The 26,661-nt window shown below is 40.5% G+C and overlaps 1 protein-coding gene across 6 annotated transcripts in view; it reads right to left on the bottom strand.

The window, feature by feature from the left end:
• Positions 1–26,661, bottom strand: part of Nell1 (neural EGFL like 1) — an 864,397-nt gene that overhangs the window by 431,152 nt on the left and 406,584 nt on the right. Inside the window, exon 13 of one of the 6 annotated variants that reach the window (XM_039092195.2) lies at positions 12,825–15,528. Within the exon in view, the coding sequence (XP_038948123.1) occupies positions 15,479–15,528 (50 nt within the window). The 3' untranslated portion in view covers positions 12,825–15,478. 6 annotated transcript variants of the gene reach the window in all.

Raw genomic sequence — 26,661 nt, 5'->3', positions numbered from 1 at the left:
CACAGACAGACAAAATGCTACCTTGTAGAAATACTCACGCCGGGTACTTTTTGAGAATCAGTTTCTCCAAATGTGGACAGGCCCCACAGAGAGGCTTTAATGTTTCCTTCTGTCTAGGGGAGAGATACCAGTGAGAACTGTGGAGGGCAGGCTTTACTTCCTGTGTTTGTGACACTGTTCCAGGCTTACTGTGTGCACCAGCGTGCTTGTTTTTCATAGCGGCCCCTGTGCTGCTACTACTACCTTCCCAGATGGGAAAAGTAAAGAGACACAGTTCAGGCCCATACTAAGGTGTCCTCACCAACATGAGCCAGGTGTGCCACCACTCTCATCAACTGAGCCATCTTCCCAGGGGTCCTTAATCCCCACTTTTCCCTTCTGTTCCTGCACAATTCTAAACCCACTTAACATCCCAACCTAGCCCACATTACTACTAAATGCTAGACTGTGGAACTGTGATATCAGACTTAAACCAAAGCAGCCATAAAGTGACTAAGTAAATATGTGTAAAAATAAAAGCAACCTTAGAACCTTCTGGAATATTCGGTGTCATTCCTCAGGACACTTCTTCTGCCTCTAATTTGTCTTTTGCCATCCTGCAGACCCTGCTTTATGTGACATCCCATGTCCATCCCCTAGCTTTCCACTGGGTTCCCTTACACCAGCTGAGGTCCTATCTGATAGAAGAAGCACCAGATGTCCCCGAGTTCTATGAGTTGACATCTGTAAAGTTACATCACATTGTCACAGTTAGACACATGTGTACCATTTCACTGACCTGCTCTTTGAATATGGGACCATTTTACATTTCTTCGTTCACAATGCCAGCACATATACAGGATCTAATATCAAATGTGGCCCGGCCCGCAGCAGCTCTCTGCTCCCAGACCCCATGGGAAAGAGACCGCACCGCCTGGTCAGGTGGGCACTCCTGAGGCTGCAGAGCGGAAGAGACCACCAACACTGCCCACCCCTGCCCACATCCCTGGCCCAAGAGGAAACTGTATAAGGACTCTGGGCTCCCGTGGGGGAGGGCCCAGGAGCGGCAGGACCCCTGCCTGAGACACCGCCGGAACCTGAAGGAAACAGACCGGATAAACAGTTCTCTGCACCCAAATCCCGTGGGAGGGAGAGCTAAACCTTCAGAGAGGCAGACAAGCCTGGGAAACCAGAAGAGACTGCTCTCTGGACACACATCTCGGACGCCAGAGGAAAACACCAAGGGCCATCTGGAACCCTGGTGCACTGAAGCTCCCGGAAGGGGTGGCGCAGGTCTTCCTGGTTGCTGCAGCTGCAGAGAGCCCGTGGGCAGCACCCCACCAGCGAACTTGAGCCTCAGGACCACAGATAAGACCAACTTTTCTGCTGCAAGAAAGCTGCCTGTTGAACTCAAGACACAGGCCCACAGGAACAGCTGATACCTGTAGAGAGGAAAAACTACACGCCCGAAAGCAGAACACTCTGTCCCCATAACTGACTGAAAGAGAGGAAAACAGGTCTACAGCACTCCTGACACAGAGGATTATAGGACAGTCTAGCCGCTGTCAGAAATAGCAGAACAAAGTAACACTAGAGATAATCTGATGGCGAGAGGCAAGCACAGGAACCCAAGCAACAGAAACCAAGACTACATGGCATCATCGGAGCCCAATTCTCCCACCAAAACAAACATGGAATGTCCAAACACACCAGAAAAGCAAGATCTAGTTTCAAAATCATATTTGATCATGATGCTGGAGGACTTCAAGAAAGACGTGAAGAACTCCATTAGAGAAACACAGGAAAACATTAATAAACAAGTAGAAGCCTACAGAGAGGAATCGCAAAAATGCCTGAAAAAATTCCAGGAAAACATAAATAAACAAGTAGAAGCCCATAGAGAGGAGACACAAAAATCCCTGAAAGAATATCAGGAAATCATAAATAAACAAGTAGAAGCCCATAGACAGGAGTCACAAAAATCCCTGAAAGAATTCCAGGAAAACACAATCAAACAGTTGAAGGAATTAAAAATGGAAATAGAAGCAATCAAGAAAGAACACATGGAAACAACCCTGGATATAGAAAACCAAAAGAAGAGACAAGGAGCTGTAGATACAAGCTTCACCAACAGAATACAAGAGATGGAAGAGAGAATCTCAGGAGCAGAAGATTCCATAGAAATCATTGACTCAACTGTCAAAGATAATGTAAAGCAGAAAAAGCTACTGGTCCAAAACATACAGGAAATCCAGGACTCAATGAGAAGATCAAACCTAAGGATAATAGGTATAGAAGAGAGTGAAGACTCCCAGCTCAAAGGACCAGAAAATATCTTCAACAAAATCATAGAAGAAAACTTCCCTAATCTAAAAAAAGAGATACCCATAGGCATACAAGAAGCCTACAGAACTCCAAATAGATTGGACCAGAAAAGAAATACCTCCCGTCACATAATAGTCAAAACACCAAACGCACAAAATAAAGAAAGAATATTAAAAGCAGTAAGGGAAAAAGGTCAAGTAACATATAAAGGCAGACCTATCAGAATCACACCAGACTTCTCGCCAGAAACTATGAAGGCCAGAAGATCCTGGACTGATGTCATACAGACCCTAAGAGAACACAAATGACAGCCCAGGTTACTGTATCCTGCAAAACTCTCAATTAACATAGATGGAGAAACCAAGATATTCCATGACAAAACTAAATTTACACAATATCTTTCTACAAATCCAGCACTACAAAGGATAATAAATGGTAAAGCCCAACATAAGGAGGCAAGCTATACCCTAGAAGAAGCAAGAAACTAATCGTCTTGGCAACAAAACAAAGAGAATGAAAGCACACAAACATAACCTCACATCCAAATATGAATATAACGGGAAGCAATAATCACTATTCCTTAATATCTCTCAACATCAATGGCCTCAACTCCCCAATAAAAAGACATAGATTAACAAACTGGATACGCAACGAGGACCCTGCATTCTGCTGCCTACAGGAAACACACCTCAGAGACAAAGACAGACATTACCTCAGAGTGAAAGGCTGGAAAACAATTTTCCAAGCAAATGGTCAGAAGAAGCAAGCTGGAGTAGCCATTCTAATATCAAATAAAATCAATTTTCAATTAAAAGTCATCAAAAAAGATAAGGAAGGACACTTCATATTCATCAAAGGAAAAATCCACCAAGATGAACTCTCAATCCTGAATATCTATGCCCCAAATACAAGGGCACCTACATATGTAAAAGAAACCTTACTAAAGCTCAAAACACACATTGCACCTCACACAATAATAGTGGGAGATTTCAACACCCCACTCTCATCAATGGACAGATCATGGAAACAGAAATTAAACAGAGATGTAGACAGACTAAGAGAAGTCATGAGCCAAATGGACTTAACGGATATTTATAGAACATTCTATCCTAAAGCAAAAGGATATGCCTTCTTCTCAGCTCCTCATGGTACTTTCTCCAAAATTGACCATATAATTGGTCAAAAAACGGGCCTCAACAGGTACAGAAAGATAGAAATAATCCCATGCGTGCTATCGGACCACCAAGGCCTAAAACTGGTCTTCAATAACAATCAAGGAAGAATGCCTACATATACTTGGAAATTGAACAATGCTCTACTCAATGATAACCTAGTCAAGGAAGAAATAAAGAAAGAAATGAAAAACTTTTTAGAATTTAATGAAAATGAAGGTACAACATACCCAAACTTATGGGACACAATGAAAGCTGTGCTAAGAGGAAAACTCATAGCGCTGAGTGCCTGCAGAAAGAAACAGGAAAGAGCATATGTCAGCAGCTTGACAGCACACCTAAAAGCTCTAGAACAAAAAGAAACAAATACACCCAGGAGGAGTAGAAGGCAGGAAATAATCAAACTCAGAGCTGAAATCAACCAAGTAGAAACAAAAAGGACCATAGAAAGAATCAACAGAACCAAAAGTTGGTTCTTTGAGAAAATCAACAAGATAGATAAACCCTTAGCCAGATTAACGAGGGGACACAGAGAGTGCGTCCAAATTAACAAAATCAGAAATGAAAAGGGAGACATAACAACAGATTCAGAGGAAATTCAAAAAATCATCAGATCTTACTATAAAAACCTATATTCAACAAAACTTGAAAATCTTCAGGAAATGGACAATTTCCTAGACAGATACCAGGTACCGAAGTTAAATCAGGAACAGATAAACCAGTTAAACAACCCCATAACTCCTAAGGAAATAGAAGCAGTCATTAAAGGTCTCCAAACCAAAAAGGGCCCACGTCCAGACGGGTTTAGTGCAGAATTCTATCAAACCTTCATAGAAGACCTCATACCAATATTATCCAAACTATTCCACAAAATTGAAACAGATGGATCACTACCGAATACCTTCTATGAAGCCACAATTACTCTTATACCTAAACCACACAAAGACACAACAAAGAAAGAGAACTTCAGACCAATTTCCCCTATGAATATCGACGCAAAAATACTCAACAAAATTCTGGCAAACCGAATCCAAGAGCACATCAAAACAATCATCCACCATGACCAAGTAGGCTTCATCCCAGGCATGCAGGGATGGTTTAATATACGGAAAACCATCAACGTGATCCATTATATAAACAAACTGAAAGAACAAAACCACATGATCATTTCATTAGACGCTGAGAAAGCATTTGACAAAATTCAACACCCCTTCATGATAAAAGTCCTGGAAAGAATAGGAATTCAAGGCCCATACCTGAACATAGTAAAAGTCATATATAGCAAACCAGTTGCTAACATTAAACTAAATGGAGAGAAACTTGAAGCAATCCCACTAAAATCAGGGTCTAGATAAGGCTGCCCACTCTCTCCCTACTTATTCAATATAGTTCTTGAAGTTCTAGCCAGAGCAATCAGACAACAAAAGGAGGTCAAGGGGATACAGATCGGAAAAGAAGAAGTCAAAATATCACTATTTGCAGATGATATGATAGTATATTTAAGTGATCCCAAAAGTTCCACCAGAGAACGACCAAAGCTGATAAACAACTTCAGCAAAGTGGCTGGGTATAAAATTAACTCAAATAAATCAGTTGCCTTCCTCTATACAAAAGAGAAACAAGCCGAGAAAGAAATTAGGGAAACGACACCCTTTATAATAGACCCAAATAATATAAAGTACCTCGGTGTGACTTTAACAAAGCAAGTAAAAGATCTGTACAATAAGAACTTCAAGACACTGAAGAAGGAAATTGAAGAAGACCTCAGAAGATGGAAAGATCTCCCATGCTCATGGATTGGCAGGATTAATGTAGTAAAAATGGCCATTTTACCAAAAGCAATCTACAGATTCAATGCAATCCCCATCAAAATACCAATCCAATTCTTCAAAGAGTTAGACAGAACAATTTGCAAATTCATCTGGAATAACAAAAAACCCAGGATAGCTAAAACTATCCTCAACAATAAAAGGACTTCAGGGGGAATCACTATCCCTGAACTCAAGCAGTATTACAGAGCAATAGTGATAAAAACTGCATGGTATTGGTACAGAGACAGACAGATAGACCAATGGAATAGAATTGAAGACCCAGAAATGAACCCACACACCTATGGTCACTTGATTTTTGACAAAGGAGCCAAAACCATCAAATGGAAAAAAGATAGCATTTTCAGCAAATGGTGCTGGTTCAACTGGAGGTCAACATGTAGAAGAATGCAGATCGATCCATGCTTATCACCCTGTACAAAGCTTAAGTCCAAGTGGATCAAGGACCTCCACATCAAACCAGACACACTCAAACTAATAGAAGAAAAACTAGGGAAGCATCTGGAACACATGGGCACTGGAAAAAATTTCCTAAACAAAACACCAATGGCTTAAGCTCTAAGATCAAGAATTGACAAATGGGATCTCATAAAACTGCAAAGCTTCTGTAAGGCAAAGGACACTGTGGTTAGGACAAAATGGCAACCAACAGATTGGGAAAAGATCTTTACCAATCCTACAACAGATAGAGGCCTTATATCCAAAATATACAAAGAACTGAAGAAGTTAGACCGCAGGGAAACAAATAACCCTATTAAAAAATGGGGTTCAGAGCTAAACAAAGAATTCACAGCTGAGGAATGCTGAATGGCTGAGAAACACCTCAAGAAATGTTCAACATCTTTAGTCATAAGGGAAATGCAAATCAAAACAACCCTGAGATTTCACCTCACACCAGTGAAAATGGCTAAGATCAAAAACTCAGGGGACAACAGATGCTGGCGAGGATGTGGAGGAAGAGGAACACTCCTCCATTGTTGGTGGGATTGCAAACTGGTACAACCATTCTGGAAATCAGTCTGGAGGATCCTCAGAAAATTGGACATTGAACTGCCTGAGGATCCAGCTATACCTCTCTTGGGCATATACCCAAAAGATGCCCCAACATATAAAAAAGACACGTGCTCCACTATGTTCATTGCAGCCTTATTTATAATAGCCAGAAGCTGGAAAGAACCCAGATGCCCTTCAACAGAGGAATGGATACAGAAAATGTGGTACATCTACACAATGGAATATTACTCAGCTATCAAAAACAACAAGTTTATGAAACTCGTAGGCAAATGGTTGGAACTGGAAAACATCATCCTGAGTGAGCTAACCCAATCACAGAAAGACATACATGGTATGCACTCATTGATAAGTGGCTATTAGCCCAAATGCTTGAATTACCCTAGATGCCTAGAACAAATGAAACTCAAGACGGATGATCAAAATGTGAATGCTTCACTCCTTCTTTAAAAGGGGAACAAGAATACCCTTGGCAGGGAAGAGAGAGGCAAAGATTAAAACAGAGACTGAAGGAACACCCATTCAGAGTCTGCCCCACATGTGGCCCATACATATACAGCCACCCAATTAGACAAGATGGATGAAGCAAAGAAGTGCAGACCGACAGGAGCGGGATGTAGATCGCTCCTGAGAGACACAGCCAGAATACAGCAAATACAGAGGCGAATGCCAGCAGCAAACCACTGAACTGAGAATAGGAATTCCCCGTTGAAGGAATCAGAGAAAGAACTGGAAGAGCTTGAAGGGGCTCGAGACCCCATATGTACAACAATGCCAAGCAACCAGAGCTTCCAGGGACTAAGCCACTACCCAAAGACTATACATGGACTGACCCTGGACTCTGACCTCATAGGTAGCAATGAATATCCTAGTAAGAGCACCAGTGGAAGGGGAAGCCCTGGGTCCTGCTAAGACTGAACCCCCAGTGAACTAGACTGGTGGGGGGAGAGCGGCAATGGGGGGAGGGTTGGGAGGGGAACACCCATAAGGAAGGGGAGGGGGGAGGGGGATGTTTGCCCGGATACCGGCAAAGGGAATAACACTCGAAATGTATATAAGAAATACTCAAGTTAATAAAAAAAAATATCAAATGTGTGCTGAATTATATTACACCAAAAGAGGGACTTTGATAATTGGATGGATGAATTACACAGTAATAGATAAAACCTGTGAATTGACATTGCCTCTAAAAAAATATCAGAGCTGGGAGGTCAATCATGTAAGAATGGACCCTATAGTAACTACTCTACTGGCTGGTCCCTTAATAAAAAAAATCTCACTTTAAAAAATTATAATTGTTTCTAAAATTGAAAATGACCCTCTAGAACCTCACTCACTCCTTTCTATACACGAGTGCATTGGCTTTTAGCCTTAGAAATCATATTTATTCTCTAAGCCCTTTTCATATACCAAACTTCTTTAGACTGGGGCTGCATCAAGTTAACTGCTCAGCTAGCAGGAATTTCCTATAGGTATATTTTATCACACTAAGAAACAGTCCACAGTGTCTATCTGAGCTGTTCAAGTCACAGGATAAGGCTCAGGGATGGCTCAGCAGGTGAGAGCATTTATCCCTAAGCCTCGCCTTGAGTTCAATCCCTGGGACTCATGTGGTAGAAAAAAAAAAAAAAAGAACCAAAAAAAACAACTACCCCAAGCTATCCTCTGAAGTACACACACACACACACACACACACACACACACACACACACACTGTGCATACATAAACACAAATACACCATGAAATGTGCATACATACACCAAGTAAATAAATGTAAACAGAATAAAAATAGACAGCCAGATAAAACCTGCATATGGTATATGTCCCAGCTATAGAAGTCTTTAGAGTATTTGTCAATAAGGCGATATTTAGCCATAATGGGTCTCCCTAATGTTGCCTGAGGGAATCAGTCCGTGGCATAGAAAATATCTGTAATTTATTGAACACCTGATAAAAGGCAGCAAACTTGAGTCCACTAGCTATAAGCCACAGAGTGCTGCAAGACATTTTTCAGTCTACACAAAGGGAAACAGGTGAATCTTGGAGAGCTAAGATCAGATCACTCACAAAGGGCAGGTACAGGACTGAAACCTACTTCTGTTTTATTTTGAGGTTTCACCTTTCGAATACATGATATGCTACTCAGAGAGATACAGTTTACTCACAGACCAACAGCAACCCTGCCTAAGAGAGAGCAGAGACACCTTTTATCCGAGTCAAATTCTGTCATTTCCCAAGGAGCCAAAGTTTGGCTTTGCTCCAAAATCCCACTGACACAAAGGATCCCCCACTAAAAACATTCATAAATGTGTTTAAGGTGAAGGTGAAAATGGATGCACTTCCTTTCAAAGTAAACAGGTCAAGAAAGCCAAAGTTTGAAACTGGTCTCCCAGTCCAGTAGCTATTGTTCCCATGGCTCTTTCTGGTCTTTTAAGTCTCTTCGTAAACCCAAGGTCACAACTGAAAAGGAACAGAACTAGGCCCAAATCTCTCTGACCTCAAGTTCACTGCCATGTAACAGAAATATGTTGCTATCAGCTACATGAAAGTTATCATCAATAGAGCCAAAATAACTCCATGGAACCTGGGAAAAATCAACCTATAACAAGCAAACATCCTTCCCATTATTGATGATTGCTGCCAGGAGGATGTTGTGCTTAGCCTCCTAGAGACGATGTCAGCCACAGTTTTGTGACTAACACATCAACAGCCACAAACACTGTCATTGAATACAGGGAAGATGAACTAGCCTTTATAAACCTGGCTGAGGACAATGGTTCTGAGCCATTTAACACTCATCCTTCAGCCATTTTTCTTCTTTGTGAGCTCTTTTCATTGTTCGTGTCACCCAATAGCCTGAACTACAGGAAGTGACCAACTGGAAGCTGAAGTCGGAGTCTAGCTAGAAGAGATAGTTGGCTCCTAGACACAAGAAGGTCTACTGAAAGCCCAGTCTCCCCTACCACACATCCAGGGATTAAGAGACGCTGAAGAGCTGCCTGCCTGCATTCAAAACCAGACACAACTGTGACACCATGACCACAACCCAGGGCTATCTCCTCCCACACCTGTTTGCTATGACTACAACCCAGGGCTAGCTCCTCCCACACCTGTTTGCTGTGACTACAACCCAGGGCTAGCTCCTCCCACACCTGTTTGCTGTGACTACAACCCAGGGCTAGCTCCTCCCACACCTGTTTGTTGCAGGATATTGGATCACACTGTGAATCCCAAGACTGTGCTGTTTATCGGAAAAGCCTGTTTCTAATTGTGATGGGGCTCAGCCCCTAGCACACCCCTTTAATCCCTCTGGCTGGAATGTGGACACACCCTTAGTGCACACCTTTACTCTCAAACAATGAAGGTGAAGTTAGTTTGTAGAAGGAAGCACCCACGTTTGAAAGTGATGTTTAATTGAGTGACAGGCAATGATGAATTAGAGAAAGACTTAACAGAATAGGATACGTCCAACGATCAGGAGAAGAGGGAAGAATAGGAAATTTCTTGAGGGGCCTAGTAGAGACGGAAAAAGAGAGAGGCAGTTTTACTGGGAGTTTCACAGAGAAAGGTTGAAGAGAACAAGTTAGACACGGGTAATACCAGAACGAGCCAGAGAATGAGGAGGAGGCAGAAGATGAGAACAGATTGCTTGAGTTAATTTGAGGCCAGGTACAGCAATTCAGACAGAGGCCGTGAAAGAAGCCATTTTGAATCAGTGAGTTTGGAGAAGAGTTTGAGCCAGAGCAACTGAATTGAGCCAGTCAGCTATCAGAAAAAACTAGAAAGGGTTTTTTAAGTCTTAGAGGAGGAAAATATTTTAGGCATAGATAAGCTTGTACAGAGGCTATACGTTTCTAGGATTAGGCAGAGGTTAGCAGACTGAGACAGTAAACCCCAGAGACAACAATTACTACAGGAGAATAAAAGTTACTATAACTTTTAAAGAAGGTGGCCAACTACAAGAGGGACAGGATTTTCCTTCTACCATGAAATAAAACTCCCTCTGTGAAGTCTCTCAGCTGCCTGCTGTATTGCAGCCCTGGGGAACCAACACAGTCAAAAAACAGACTAGAAGGCCCTGCTTCCATATCATCACCTTAAAATCCTGGGCAATTAGAGACTCTCTCCATCTTTCATTCCTCTGTGTAAATAGTTTGATACTTTGAAGCCTATAGGAACAAAAATGATGCCAAGTGGATTCTCATGCCACAAATCAGTGGGTGAACTTGCATTATTTTTTGGAGGGGGGGCAGGGATAAGGTAGGAAGGGTTTCCCTGCATAGCTCTGGATGTCCTAGAACTCACTCTGTAGACCAGGCTGGCTTCAAACTCAGAGATTCACCTGTCTCTGCCTCGAAAATGCCAGGATTAAAGCCCTCCGTGCCAGCTTAAACAGGCTTTTTTAATCTTGTTCCAGATGCACACACTTACACACTTATACACTGACACACTCACTCACACACACACACACACACACACACACACACACTATGGGTTGTTTACATTGTTATAACACATTTTTATCTATAAGAAGCCACTAGATAGGGGATGAAAAACTTGAAAAGAGAGAGCCGAGTCCACACCTACTTACTTCTACCTGAATCTAATTGATAAATGCATTTAATGCTGTTCCAACTTCATGGGAATTTCAAGAGATTGGCACTTGGTTATTTTTACAGATACCTTTAATTCACCTCGGCAATGAGAAGGAAAGCTGAGCCACGCTAATGCAATTATGCTGATTTCCATTTGGCTACTCCATATTTCACTCCTGTAATCCATTATGCTTAACTTTGCTATTGGCCCGGGATGAACAGGGCAGCATTAAATCTCCAAATGAATAATCCTTGCCTTCTCACTGCTTTATTCTGAGCAATTAAGTTAAAGCAGCAAGCATCCATGGCATTTCCATCCACTTCCAGGGAAGGGTGGGAGTAGAAGGCTTACTTCTACCCTTTTTAATCTCTAATACTCCTACACTGGCCATGTCCTATCTCTGCGCTGTGATATTGACTAGCCTCTTTTTAAATTCACATAGATGTTATCTTCAAGTGATAAATTGTAGCAGGCTACTCATATAATTGATCTTGAATTCCCCGTGCCCCCAACAACCTTTAGCTGTGGCATTTTGAAGGACTCAGTACCTCTTTGAAAAATCACAGGCTGATGAAATTCTGATGGGGGGATGTCTCACTCTACTTTAAAAAAAATGTCTCAAATCTCCCAAGAAGTGTGAACATTGACCTCTATCACCATTCCGAAAATACACTTTAAAAAAATTAGACATGAGATATGAATAGCAGTCGGGTAAGAAACTCATGTTCTTGCTTTACAGCTAGAAAAAAAATTGTATTTACTTGACCTCCACATGCAGTAAGAGATGGTGTGAGCTGAGGGAAAAACAACTAGTTGCTATCGGTACAAATCTGTAGAATTTGTCTGACTTATTGCAGCTTACCTGGGAAAATACCAGATGTGGTTGGAGAAAGGACATCTGTGGACTTTGGGGTCAAATTCAGATTTAAGCCTGGATTTACCTGCTAGAACATACTGCTTTAAACAAACAATTGCCCTAAGCCTCAGTTTCTTATAGTGTTACCATACTGAGGAACTGTCAAGTTAATTTGAAAAATATATAGCGTTACACAGATCCAGAGGGATACTATTTCACTATTAGATTGTTATTTTCCTCAGACTATTGTTATGTGTCTATTGAAAGCACAGATTCTGGGTCACCTCCCTCAGGATATGGCCAGGATCATTGAGAAACTTCCAACACCAAGCACATAGAATCTATAGCAATATGTTTTACTGGAGCTACAAAATATTCAGTGATGCATAGAAGAAGGAGAGAGAAGTGGAGAAAGAAGGAGGGCTGACTCATGGAATCAAGCAGTCATTGCAGAAGCCCAATTCAAATTATGCATTTGGAACCAGAAGTCAGAGGTCAAACTGTAAAACTTACATCTATAGCAGAGGGTGGCACACTTTGTATGTAAAAGATCAGAGAGCGGAATGGCAGATTGCTCACCTAGAAACTGTCTCCCTTGTCAGCATGAAGACTTAGGCTAGACCCCCAGAAATCCACATTAAAAAAGAAAAGAAGAGAGCCAAAGGTGGTGGCACATACTTGTAATTGCAGAGCTGTTGAGATAGAAGGGTTCCAGGGACCGGTGGCCAGCCTTCCCAGCCTGCTTGGTAATTTTCAGACCAGTGAGAGACCCTTAAAACAACAATGTGGAAGGCACCTGAGGTTGTCCTTTGGTCTCCACATGCTCATGCCCATATGTGGACATGCACACAGATGAACACATGTATGCATGCACATAAGTATGCATTCACACACACACACACACACACACACACACACACACACACACACACACTCAGAAATGAATCAGATAATCCATGGTCTTTGTGAAGCATGTTCCTATGTTCCTACCATGGTTAAAGAGCCCTGACACTGTAGCACAAAAATGGGCACAAACAGTACACAAATGTGTAGAGCTGTGTTTTAATAAAACTTTATTTACAAACCAGATGTAGCAAAACCACCATACTCTGCAGACCCTTGCTGTGATGGGAAGCAATGTATCCAGAATAGGCATCTGATAGTCTCCTTCACCCTGCTGTGTTCAAGCTGAGTGTGGTATTTAAAGTGCCTTCACGTCCAAACAATTTCACAGAACATCAAGTTTGAAACATTCATAAATAATATTAGGGCAAGACAGAGAAGTTCTTGGCCTTCAAAAAATTATTTTCTATCCACACACAGTGATAACATTTGTCAGTATGATAATGAAAAAGTAGAGACTAAATAGATCTTTCCATGAATCTCAGCAATCTGCTATAATTTATAACACAAGTACCAAGTGAAATACTCTTTTTCTTATTTTCTTCCATATCACAGGGGTACTAAATCCCTTAGGCATCACCTAAACTAACTAAAGCAAAAAAGGTTTTCTCCCAGAATATAAACATAATTTTCTCTTCCTACTTTGTTCCTTACTGGAAGTTTAATAAATATGTTAATTCTAATTGTTTTGCTCTTGGCTATGATATTTACAAAAGAGCATTCTCATCCTATTACCCCCAAAATCAAAGTCAACTTTGGTCTTTAGCTCTGAGCAACTGCATGGCTACAGAGAGCTCATTTGACAAAATGCTTGTTGCATAATCATGCGATCAGGAGTCTGGATCCCCAGACCCTGAGTGAGTACCAGGCGGGTGTGGCAGTGATACTGTGAGTCCATATTCATGAGATAGTAAGACGGGGTCCCCAAAGCAAAGTGGCTACCTAAACTAGCCCAATCCGAATTCCTTGGGTCACATAGAAGACCCTACCTTAGCACTGAAGGAAGAAGGTGGATGTCAACCTCTGCCTCTACCCGCATACACAATAAGGTACATATGCACAGGCATATGCATGCATAAATCCAAACTCCGGTCTTGGCTACAGAGTGAGACCCTGGACATGTCATCAATGTCATCATCGAGAAAGAAAACTGAAACCAGGAAGCAACACAGCGTGAAGGATCAGCAGCCCACGTGATGTTTATTCATTCTTTTTTCCTTTACTCAAGACCTTATCTCTTCACCTTTAGATGAGAGCTTTACACTTGGGAACCATAGTAAATTTGGTCTGAAGCGAGATGCAGTATTGGGATAGAGGACAAGAAAGGGTTCATGACTTGTTCTGAAAGTGAATGAAGGCTCCAAGGAATTGGTGATGAGGGGATGAGAATTCCCCATGTGAACCTGGGGTGCAGATTAAACATCCAATGACAGCAGCGATGGGAGAGGACTGCCCACTGTGAGGGAAAATCCAAGTCTCTAACTTCATCTTTCGGTTGCTGCAACCATGACTTGAGAAACTTGCCAGTTCCTCCTCCTCCTCACTCAGAGATACAGTCCAGGCAGACGAAAACAGTAGTTGGTCAGGAGCAGTCTAGGAGAGGCTAAAACTAAGAAGGAAAACTGACAAATGACTTTTCTGGAGGTGGCCCATCATTTTGCATGACTGTGATGGGTAAACTCTGAGTTGCTAAGCCTTCCGAGATCTCAACTCAGGATTGATTCTTCTTGTCGATATGCCTTTCCTTTCATTATTACATAGTCTAATGATTCCTAGGCATTAGCCTATCCTATTGGGCAGATTTTCTGTAGATCAACAAAGAATACTCTCATGTAGTAATGCTGTGTAGACAAACTGCTGATTTCATAATTCTTGATAATGATTTTATAGAATTCCTAAATGAATACAAATAATTTCCAACTCTCTGAAAAGCTACAAAAGGGGCTCTATAAACCTTCATGTATGACATGTTAATTCCATTAGGATAAGAAACCAGGTTTGGAACAGGTTTACTATCAGAAAAAAATTCCTTCTAGGATAGCTGAGAGGCCGCTATCTGATAACTAAAGGTCATAAAATGGGAATAGACAATTTGCTATAGCAGCTAGGACAAAAAATAAAATACTGACTGGTTTATAGACACAAAACTTTAAAACTAATGAGACATGAGGCAGATGATTTGCCTCTTGACAAAACTGTGCTAACGTATGACATAAGAATTATTGATTTAAACTTTTAATTGACTTATAGAGCTAGTAACCGATTATGAACATTTAGTCACATACTAGTCTTAATGGAAATACATGTAAACATTTCTGCTGTGGCTCCTTATCAATTTATGAAATAAATTAGTGTCTTTAAATTGCTATGTACTTCTGAAATGTAAGGATTCTTGGAAAACCATGTGATAATCTACTCTGAGAAAGTATAAGAACCAAGGATGATGACAGTAAGACATATGCTGCCCCCTTTTTGGCTTACTTGGAACAATAAAAAGGAAGAGGCTCTTTCTTTCTCAGAGCAAGGAAGGTTGGAGCTTCTTTTTCATCAAGAATGAATGACTTTTTTCTGCATTGGCACTTGCTCATTGGAACTTGCTAATGGGAGCTTTTGCTCCATCCAGCAAATGTATGCGTATGTATGTATAGGTGTGTGTACATAAGTATGGGCGAACACTTGTGGAACTGATGAGACAGATGATCAGGGCTGACGAGAGAGAGAGTGTGTGTGTGTGTGTGTGTGTGTGTGTGTGTGTGTGTTGCCTGTGTAAAAGATTTTAATTCTTCTTCTTTCTTTTCCCGCTCGTTCACAAAAAGTTAATGAGTTCCAAGGCTCTTTCCTGGCCAGTGACAGGTCCTTAAGTGAGAGAGAAAAGAAAACAGCACTTAACTCGCACAAAATAGTAAGAGAGTTACATAGAAAGAAACCAACCAGAGCTTATTAAAGTACACAATAGTAAGAGAGCATGACAGCGAAAGAAGCCACTCCTTATTAAAGCACAAACTAGAAAGAGAAAGGAAACCAGTGCTTGTTAACACATAAATAATAAGATTATAAGGCCAGGCATCATTGGTCTTTAGCTTTCATCCAACACTGCGTTCCACCCAGTACTGACCAATCCAAAAGGCTGTGGTAGGCCCTCAGCACTAGGTCTTCTAGGATACAGAAAAGAAATAAATCATCGTTTTAAAAAAAAAAAAAAGCCCGGGTGTCCAAATAGACAGTAAGAGTGTTTAAAGTCAGAAAGCCTGATGCTTTTCTGAGAGGATAAAGAAACGATGCCAAATACCTAAGCTTTTCACACTTTGAGTATTAGATGTTTGTCTTTAAATATGATATAGTTAATATTAATTATCAATTTGGCAGCATCTAGAATCATCTAGATCAGGCTATATATGTAGAAGATTATCCAGATTAGGATAGTTGAGGTGAGAAGACCCTCCCTAACTCATGGATGGAACAGAAAGGAGGCAGGAAGCTGAATACTATCATCTATTAATATTATATTATATTTATATATTCACTCATTCTCCTATCTACCCACCGATTATTAATCCATCTGTCTATCTGCCTGTCTATCTCCAAGAATTAAATGTGACCTTAGCCTCATGCTCCTGCTACCATTTGCTTCGATGCCATAATAGACCCTAAGAACCCTAGAACTGAGAACCAAGTACACCTTTCCTTCCTCAAGTTGCTTCAACCAGGTATTCTGTCTCAGCGACAAGCCATGTAACTAATACTCCAATAAGACCTGAAAATCCATATGAAAAGAATCTTATTTAGCTCAAGTGATATAGAGTTAAGCTCTGTGCTTCGGTTTTCTCTTCTAGACCTCATATGTACTATGGAAATAGTGACAAGCTATCTCCCAGCCCAAAGATTCAAAGCTTAAGATCAGGTATTAGGACTCAACACTAGACAGATATTTTCGTTTCACTTCTGTTTCTGGGATAAAGTACTCTGATCAAAAGTAAGTCACTGGTGCAGGAGTTCATCTCAGCTGGCAATGCTAGGTCATGGTCCTTTGCTACAGAGAAGACAAGGCACCATCAACTTCTGTAAGTCTGTCCGTGTCCTTCCTTTATGATCTCACAAGTACACTGCAGTGAAGAGAGTTGCATATGAACACACACACACACACACACACACACACACACACACACACTGTGAATGTGTGTCCAGACAAGGGAAATGCAGAGTCTCCTCTGTTTCCCAACAACTGCTTCATGTAAAGCAATGGAAATAATCAGGGTATCTGTACCCCCAGATGTCCACAGAGCTGGCTCAGAAAAAACACCTTCTAACTAGGAACAGAGAAGTCACTGCTCACAATATGGAGACCTGACTCTCGTTCTTGACCTATTGAACATGGAGCTAATTTTATTCAAGAACAAAGCAATTAAACAGCATAGTGGCTACTAGCTACAGGAAATTTTTACGTTTATAACATATTCATTATCTAGTTTTACTTCCCAACAATCATACTCCATAGGCATTATAGAAGTCATGCCATTTTCAGAGAAGAAGGCTGTTGGCTGAATGTCATTTCTGTTTATTCCACTAACAATACAGCCAGAAGGACTAGAACGTAGAGCTGAGAGATGAATAATTACCCCTATTCTGCCCTTGGCACCTGCATAGTCAGGACCCCAGAGTTCAGGTGAAGGTCATGACGTAATCCCATTCACTGCCAGCTGAACCGTGTACAAAGAAAAGAATGAGGAAAATGAAAATGAAGAACACAGCACCTTTTGGTCAAGATGCTTTAATATCATTTGCCTGAAGTTTTCTGTAGCAATACAAATCTACAAAGGCTCGGTGCGGCACTCCCTGACAGCCACTGGGGTTATGAAAACACATCCTGTACTACTGTAGCATTCTATGTCATTTTTAGATGGTAAAGCTCTTTGTATATTTTTAACTGAAATTTCCGAGTAGAATCATAAAAATGCTAACAATGTTTACTTTGTGTAACACTTTTAACACAGTGCACTGTCATCATGTTGCTGGTGAGGTAATTATAAAACAATGTAATGTGTGCTAATTTATACTACCCACTGAGACGGCGAGGTGTAATAATAGAACTCAAACTCAAGTTGCCTGAGAGATAAATAATATAAATACTCTCAGAACATTCCTGTCGCTCACGAGGTATGTGTTCACAGCATAATGTCTACAGTCTAAACTGGAAGTCCTAAGAGAGGTGTCCGCTCTCCCTAGGACAGGCCCAGAATCCCATCAACATTCATAACTACTGACTAAGGATGTACTGAGGAAAACACCACACACTGCTGACACTGATATCGCAAAGATCAAACAGCAGTTTCACCTCTACCAGTGGCTCAGGAGCAACACACACTGATGTAGTATTTATCATTGGGCTTATGGCTTTCTCTTCACTTTCCATGAGAGGGAGACGAATGCCCCTCTCACTGTCTGGTAAAACTAATTTGGTGACCTCTAAACGTGAGTCTCTAGCTCACAGCCCGGCCTGTGTTCTCTTCATTATTATCTTCCAAACCACCAATGGCCTCTGAAGAGCCCATCTGCTCCTTAGACTTTTCAGATACTCTGCTACTAAAAGCCAAACTGTGAGAAAAGCAGCTGCACACAGTAAGACTAAGTTACCATCTACTCAGCATTGTGCTATTTGATTTTGTACCTCAAATGAGATGTTTTGAAATGGAGTCTCAACGAACTGGCCTCTAATTAGCTACGGATCTGAGGATGACCTTGAATTTCTGGTCAGCGCGGATTACAATAGTTTGCCATCTCATGCTTTGTTTATGGTGTTGGGGCTCAAATCTAAGGCTTTGAACATGCTAGGCGGGCACCGTGCCAACCAAGTTCCACCCCTGGCCTTTAAATATTAAAGAGAGATTTTTAGAAGGGTGAAATATTTCACTTACGAGCGAGCAAGAGAACAAAGATACTGAACAAGAAAGAGTGGTGTTGCTCAGGGAGAGTTACCCCCGTTCGTTGCTGAGAACCTAACACACATAAAGGGAACGGCAGTCACAAAGAAGCAGGAAATGTGTCAGGTAGCATCACAGAGTGTCTGAAGGCAAACATCAGATCAGCGTTTGTTGGGAAGGCAGCGAAGACACTGACATTTAAACCATGCGCGTGATGGATTTGAACCGAAACAAAGATGATTCTAAGGGCCTCGAGGGGGTAGTTTGGCAAGAACGAGTGAAAAGTGCTTGTTTCTATGCAGACCTTGATGGGGAAATTGCAAAGAATGAATAGTTTCCTGCATCTTTGATTACTATGATTAACTGAGGAGAGACCAGTGAGTTCTCTGCAGTCAGTTGCCGAAAAAGGATGTAAATATGTTATTTCCCTAGAATTACCTTGGTGCTTTTCTAAAATAATCTGTACTTTTGGGGAAATAAAAACAATGCCATACTGGGTCCATCTCAAGGGTATCACAGAAGAAGAGTGGATATAAAATCCTATTCACCTGAGTGGTGTCCCTAGGAAATCTGGTTGAAGTCCTATGAAGACATTAGTGTCTGTCCTAATTCCACTAACTCAAACGAGGCTGCCTTTGATGTTGAGTGCCAGAAAAACAAATGATCACCATTGTAAAGAAGTCAACTTTAATTTTCAAGGTCCCCAGAGGCAATACAGATGAAGTATTGAGCTATAAGAGTGCAAGTTGCTGTGAGGAGGAAAATGGTACATTTTGGCGAAACTATGGACATGGCCTCATGATGTACCAAGTATAATCTCTAATGAGAAGTAGCTTGGGCATAGATCGGAACTCCCCCAGTTTCTGCCTATGTGACCTTGAGTAAGTTACTGAACCTCTCTAAAGGTGACAATAGAATCTAGGTTATAAGATGATTAAAAAATATAAAACACTATGATCAGCTACCACAGTGACTAAAGGATGTAAATTGTATTTTCTTTTTTTTTTTTCCAAAGATCATCCAGCCTGCGAGGTGCTATGTATAGGGTAGACTGAACAGGGACAGAGATATAGAAAACAGAACCAAAGATATTTTATTGTTCGTAAAAGAGAACACAGAAGAAATGGGAAAAAGAGATGAATTTGCAACACATTTTCCATGAAAGCCAGAAACACTTTGCTTGATGACACGAAGAGTAACTGCCACCTTTCCAGGGCTAAAGCTGGATGGAGGGTTGCATAACACACGAAGTTCCTGGCATTCTTTGTTTTATATTATATTATTTATATTATATTGTACTTCATTACATATGTATCATATGTATAATATATAATATACAATAACACAACTCTGTTTTCTTTTTGACATGTAGAATGGTTTTGTTGGGCAAATTCATATAACCTTGATTTAATAGAAGCATATCAACCTTTAACAGTCTCCTTACATTAGAAATACGCCATCTTACCAGACATAAAGGCCCACACACATGCCCAGTAAACGTAAAATTTGAAGCTCACACCAGCCTTTGAAGTATCCTTTTTGGCTTAGTGATAGCATCTTAGGCTGACATCATCTGATAAATCAGAAAGTTCTCACACATAATCTCTGGGCCTGGCAAGAAGCCAGATCACTTCTAACACTGAACATATGAATTTGGGAGAATGTAAGACTGCACCCTCGAAGAAGAGATAAATCCTTGAACTGGGCTTTTAAAGTGCAATTGATGGCTATTTGTGTTTCTGAAAACAGCAAAACGTTTTCAACAGTTACATTCGAACAGGATGCCAGATGGGGTAATGTAGTTGTTGAAAGCACAAGGTCCTTTCCCCAGTGGCAGTGATCCAGGACCCAAGAACAGACTGTGTGAGCAAAGACTGAAAGAAACTGACATGATTGACCAAAACAAGAGCATAGAGAAAACTGATGATCTCAGAGTACACAAGACAGAGGCAGCAAATAATAAGAATGCAGGCTATATTTATTCCACAAAAGCAGCGAGAGTGACAAGGAACACTCAGAAGGAAGCGTGTTTACAGTAGAAAGTGAAGCTTAAGACACATCTTCCTATGCATGACTTGAGAGGGTATTTGGGCACTTGGACCAAAATGAAGTTTACAGAAAAGATAAGGACCAGAGAGATTAATTTTAGAACACTTTACAACTAGGAAAGGGGAACAAAGAAATGAGGCAAGATCTGAATCCTAGGGAGCTGCTTTTGTTGTTTAAGTGGAAGAGAAACACACAGAGGTACAAAAGAAAGTAAGATGTGATAAGTGGGGAGGGAGACAATATGTTACCACAGATGCACAGAGAAGGGATCCTATGTAGCATGAAAACCAATATAAAATCTTGACAGAAATAACCCCAGAGAGATAGGGAAATAGATAACGGGAGACAACCAATGGTCACTGAAGAATCTTTGGAGAGCAGAATGAAAAGCACACGTAAGGGCTTGCCTTTAATGATACCAAAGTCAGTTGCTACAACAGGAAAGGGGAGCTGTTGGGAACTCGAATGGGTGTTTAGGGGTGAGTGAGATGAGGAGAGAGTTCCCTTCTAAAGGCCTCTTTGCTCAGAGACAAAGCAAGATCATAAGACTGAAGGCGAGAATAAAGTCAGTTTGATGTGGGTGAGGATGAACCAAGGTTACCTGTGAATGTTCACATGATGGGAGTTGCTATGTGGATTTCTATGTGGTCTTTGATATAACTGCCCTTCAGTCTACCTGTCAACCTGGCTCTCTCTGGTAGGATCATTTACTCAGGGACAAATGTATACAGGGAAGATAATTGAGTTTATCAAAGATTGGGAGGTGCAAACAGGGATGAAAAGGGCAGGATAATGGAATGTTTCCGCAAAAGTTTTAATAACAGGCTATGTGGTTTATGCATACCAAAAACCAGAGGAAAAACAAGACAAAAAACTCTGAAAAATGGAATTAATAAATTATATGGCAATAAAGTATTTTTCACATGAGGATTGGTGAGCTAGGAAAAAGAAACAGAATTTTGAGCCTAAATAATGTGTACAGGAATTCAAGTAATGTTTTCATTTGTGACAGTGAACAGGCTGGCCATTACCAGATAACTCATTGCAATATGAATCTTTCAAACATGAGAAAGAGTGTTTGGACAGCTCTGGGAAACGGGAGATCACGAGTTGACCAGATTGAAATATTGGTGTTCTCGATGGGTTCAACCCAGCAAGGTGTAGAAATGTGGATGATAACAGCAACTTGCTTAAAGAGACAAAGAGGGAGACAGAGCTATGTGTCTGGGTGGAAACAAAAGATAGTGGTCCAGAAGGTAGGGAAGAGGCTGCGAACTCAAGCAGTCGGTCTCAACGGTGATGTGATTTTTCAGTGAACAGGAACAGTGCCTTTAAGTCGAAATAAAAAGCAAGGATATAGCTAATCCTCTGGGATTTGAAACCCACTGAGGAGTAGAGGAAGGTTACAGCTTTCACCTGGACAGCTGAAGACAAAGCAGGTTCTGCACAGAACATCCAGCTCTCTCAAGCCCAGACTACGTTAAGGCTCCATACCGTCAAAGGAAGCTTTATGTACTGATTAAGAACATACACTCTGGTGTTCTGCCAAAGTGGCTATGGTTTAGTCAGTAAGCACATGGAGGCTAGGTCTTCATTCCTGCAATGACAACAACAGATACACCACACCCTGAGGAAAATCAACAAGGCAAAAAGATACATAGAAGAATGACTGGGTGATTCATATGGTAGAAAAAGGATTACATTTCTTCATAGATAAAATCTTTAATAGCTTCTTCGCTTTTGGGGTAAGAGTAAGTATAAAGGGTTCATGCAAATCAACAGGGGAATAGTATCAAATCTAAACCGAAATATGAGAATAAAAGAAAACTACATTTTATGGAAAAAGTAACTGAATTGGCTTTTAGACACGTGAAAACATAACTCAAACAAGAAAATGTCAAAGCAAAGGGGACACTATTTACCTCCACATGTGCTGGTACGTTGTGCTTGTAGACACATGTGTATGTATAATAGCATCATACTGGCAAAGACTGACTAATACACATGCACTTTGCTGATAATGGCACAACATAGGGTGTATACAATATTGTAGTATTATTTATATGGTGAAAATACATTCTTATATAGTTATACCATTGTTATAGAATAATTTCTTTCTAATGATTTTCCTATAGAAAACTATGTACATAAGCCATGTTCTAAGATATAAGTACAAGAACGATAAATGGAACATTCTTACAGAATCAAATCCAGAAAACACCCTGAGATTCACACCGCCATGTTGGTCTGGGTTAAAGAATAGCCCAGCCACAGAAAGGAAGGCAAGCTTTAACAAGGCTAGAGTTTTGCAAGCATGCTCCCACAGATGCACATCCAACACACAAAGAGGAACACAAGAACTTAGCAACATCCTCAACTTCTAGCCGTGTGTATATGTAAATAATTCAATAACTAATCACATCAAAGGACTCAAAGTCAGTCTCAAGAAACAAGAGAAGGGTTAAGGAGAAATGCCAGGGTTGAGGATAGAAAGGGACCGGTGTCATTCCAGCCAGGAATTCCACAGAAAAACTGAGTTTGTAGAGTATGTTAGACATCTGCACAGTGTTCTGTCATTTCTTTTTCTTAATATAAAGCCATTGGCATTTTATCTTCTTTTGTTGAATTTTCACATAGGGGCTTGCAAAGTTGTTCCTCTCTCAGTTTTCTGAGTAGCTGGGGTTACAGAACGCTCTGCCATTCCCAGGTGTTAACCAAACTCTTAGAAAACACTCCCTATTCGTGGCTATAATCATTTTTTAAAATGCTTTCTACTACTGCTCTCATGATAACGGTGGCCTGGTTAGATTATAGTTATGACTTAAAGGAACTACGTCCACGATTGGTCATCGTTCCCCGTCCACTCAGAAATCACCCCTCAAGGTACCGCCACACTATTTGCAAACTCTATCGCCCTCCATTCTACTTGGCACTCATCCATGAGCATCCAAATTTCCTTATCTGTTTTCAATATCCTTCCTGACACTCTAACCACATTCCAGAATAACCAAATATACACAGCCATGAATTCCTTCAAGTACTGTTGAGGTCACACTCTATTCTCTTGGCACAGAGTAGTACATTTACTCTGGCAAATTTTAAATTACTTATTGTGAATTGTTGTCTATATGTAGGTGAAGGCAAGCACAGGATGAGGCAAGGCCTCTGAGTGATTGGGCAGGGAAAAAGTAAGGCAGGCATGGAGTTTTGGAGAGAGAAGAGAGAGGAGGGAAAAACAAGAACCAAAATGGAGGAGAAAGATGACCCAGAACTGTGCAGCCTTAAAGGGCCACAGGTAGTTATGAATATTTCATAAGGGGTGGATTTTTATAGGACAATTTGTGCTATCTAGGTGAGTACTTTACATCATTATCAATTTGTTGTCAGTTTATTGTGTTTTATGGAATGAGAACTAAAGATATAAATCTGATTGATAAATCACAAGCCTCTTGAGTTTTAATCTTATCGCATTACTGGGAGTTGTGACTATAACCATAGGGGGCAAATGCTGGGACTGTGAACCGAGTTCACAGCAGAGAGTCACAAGTGGGCTGGGGCCAGAGAATAGCGGCAGCAATGTGGGGCTAGTCATGGCAGCGAGATCGCTATGGGGCCCAGAGGGTAGCTGGTGACAGCTTGGGATGGAAATTGGGAGCTTGGCGAGTCGGGCTGAGACACTTTGCTGATTAGGATAAAAATAGACCACAGATGCATTTGGCCCACTGGAACCGGCAATAGTGTGGGTTGGTAGATTCATTTTTTTATTATTCACCACAACTTATTATTTATGTTTTATTTCTTTTTAAATCAATAATTTATGGAGCTGAGGACATGGCTCAATAGTGAGAGTGCTTGATCAGCAAGCATGAGGAGCTGAGTTTAGATCTCCAGGAAAAAAAAATCTAGACATGGCTGGGTGTTCTTGTAACCCCAGCACTGAAGAATGCAGATGGATGAATCATGAGAGATAGCTACCCAGGCAGTGTAGATGAAAAGCCTAAGATTCAGTGAGAGATCCTTTATTAAGACAAAAGGTAGGGGCTGGAGAGATAGTTTAGCAGTTAAGAGCACTGGCTGTTTTTCCAGAGGACCTGAGTTTAATTCCCAGCACCAACATGGCAGCTCACAACTGTCCATGACTCCAGTTCTAGGGGATCCAACACTCTCACACCGACATGCATTCAGGCAAAACACCAATGCACACAAAACAAATTATTTTTAAAAAATAGACAAATGGTAGATACTTATAGAAGACGTCAAATATCTGGTGGCCTGACCTGGCCTCTAAGTAAGCAGAGCCTATGTATGAGTAAGTAGAGGGGTATGTGATGTGTGTGTATGTGTGTGTTTATGTGTGTGTCTGTGCATGCTAGTAGCTAGTCAATTATAATACATATTTCTAAGATTTAAGTCCCTTAAATCTGTCATTCTTCTGGCTCTGTTGTGCCAGATGTCAAAAGCAGAGTCTGTAGTTTCAGGTTTCGGGGTTTTCTGCTCTCATTGTCATTAAGATTCCATGCACAGTTGAAAGACAAATATTTTCCGTAATGTCGATCATTAAGACACAGTTGTAACCTTGTCTTTATGAATTGCTTAACACCTAAGTTATTTATCTTCAGTTTTACTTGTTATGATCTGAAAATGTTATGTTAAAATCTGCAGCTGGAATTATGTTTCCACTGATCTCCCTGATTGTTTAAAGCTTTACTTTGGTTTTGTTCTTTAGTAGTAAACCTGGATTTGTAGCTTTGATGTCTTCATTATAGATTTTACATTTCACCAATCTCAAGTGACTATTCTTATTTCTTTCAGTGCGTTTTGCCTATGATTTTCTTTTTAATAGACATTAGTAGTATATTCTCAGCAGTTTCTCTGTTCAGATTTGGTTGCTATATCCTTAATGATTACTGGCATGGTTTGTCTTTTGGTTTTTTTGCCTTGATGTGCTTGAAGATTTTATTAGAAATGCAGAGCAGGGTCTTACAAAAGGAAGCTAAATGCTTAAAGTTTAATTTATAGCAGATAATAAATCACTATTATCTCATATTTGCTTTCCCATATTTTACACTACCTTGCCAAATTTCTATCACCTAATTTTTAAGAAGATTGTGGGTGAAGCACGGTAATATATGCCTGTGATCTGAGCACTCAGAAAGCTCAGGAAAAGGAGTCAGAAGTTCAAGAACAACCTGAGCTATATAAGTAGTTTAAAGCTAGGCTAGAGTACATTAAAGCCTACATAAAAAAACATTTAAAAAAATACAGTTTTCTATGCTATGTTGAGTTGAAAGGCTAAACTTCAATGTTTTTAGTACTTACCTATAGGATATTCAAAACCAGAACCCACCTATCTACCTTCCCTATATGCACACACCCCATAATGTAAATATGTGTGTGTAACAAGAGAGATACATAACAGATGAATACATGGCAAATACACTGTAGATAAATGATGGATAGATAATAAAGATAATGGATAGATAGAAGATAGATAGATAGATAGATAGATAGATAGATAGATGCCACCCAGAAACCTACCATTCCTAAAATATATAAATATATGAAGAGTTTAAATGGAGTCAACATATAATGAAAGTGAGAATGCTCCAACTAGATGTCTCACTACAAAGTAAAATGTCCACTACCAAGGGTGGATTAAACTTTATTAAATCACTGGACAAAGGGGACTCCACATATGCCCCCAAATATCAAATGTCAAAGCTGCTGCTGTTCCAGACCTGATGGTGAGGCCCTATTGCTGAAGATAACACTTATTTATGTCACAAACATAAAAAATTGAACTAATGTCCAATAAAAAGCTTCACACCTACTGACTAGTGCTCATGGTCATGGAAGATAGTTGTACGCTACCAGAGGAGGAATATGGTCATCAATATCACTCAGCTATGAGTATAGATACATAGATGATAGATAGACAGTAGATAGATGATAGATAAGTAGGTAGATAATAGATAATAGATGCATAGATGATAGATAAAAGGATAGATAGATAGATAGATAG

This window comes from Rattus norvegicus, chromosome 1 (assembly GCF_036323735.1).
Source record: "Rattus norvegicus strain BN/NHsdMcwi chromosome 1, GRCr8, whole genome shotgun sequence".
Classification (NCBI taxonomy): Eukaryota; Metazoa; Chordata; class Mammalia; order Rodentia; family Muridae; genus Rattus; species Rattus norvegicus.
The sequence above is the reverse complement of the archived record's forward strand: the minus strand, read 5'-3'. Positions and strand labels throughout refer to the sequence as shown.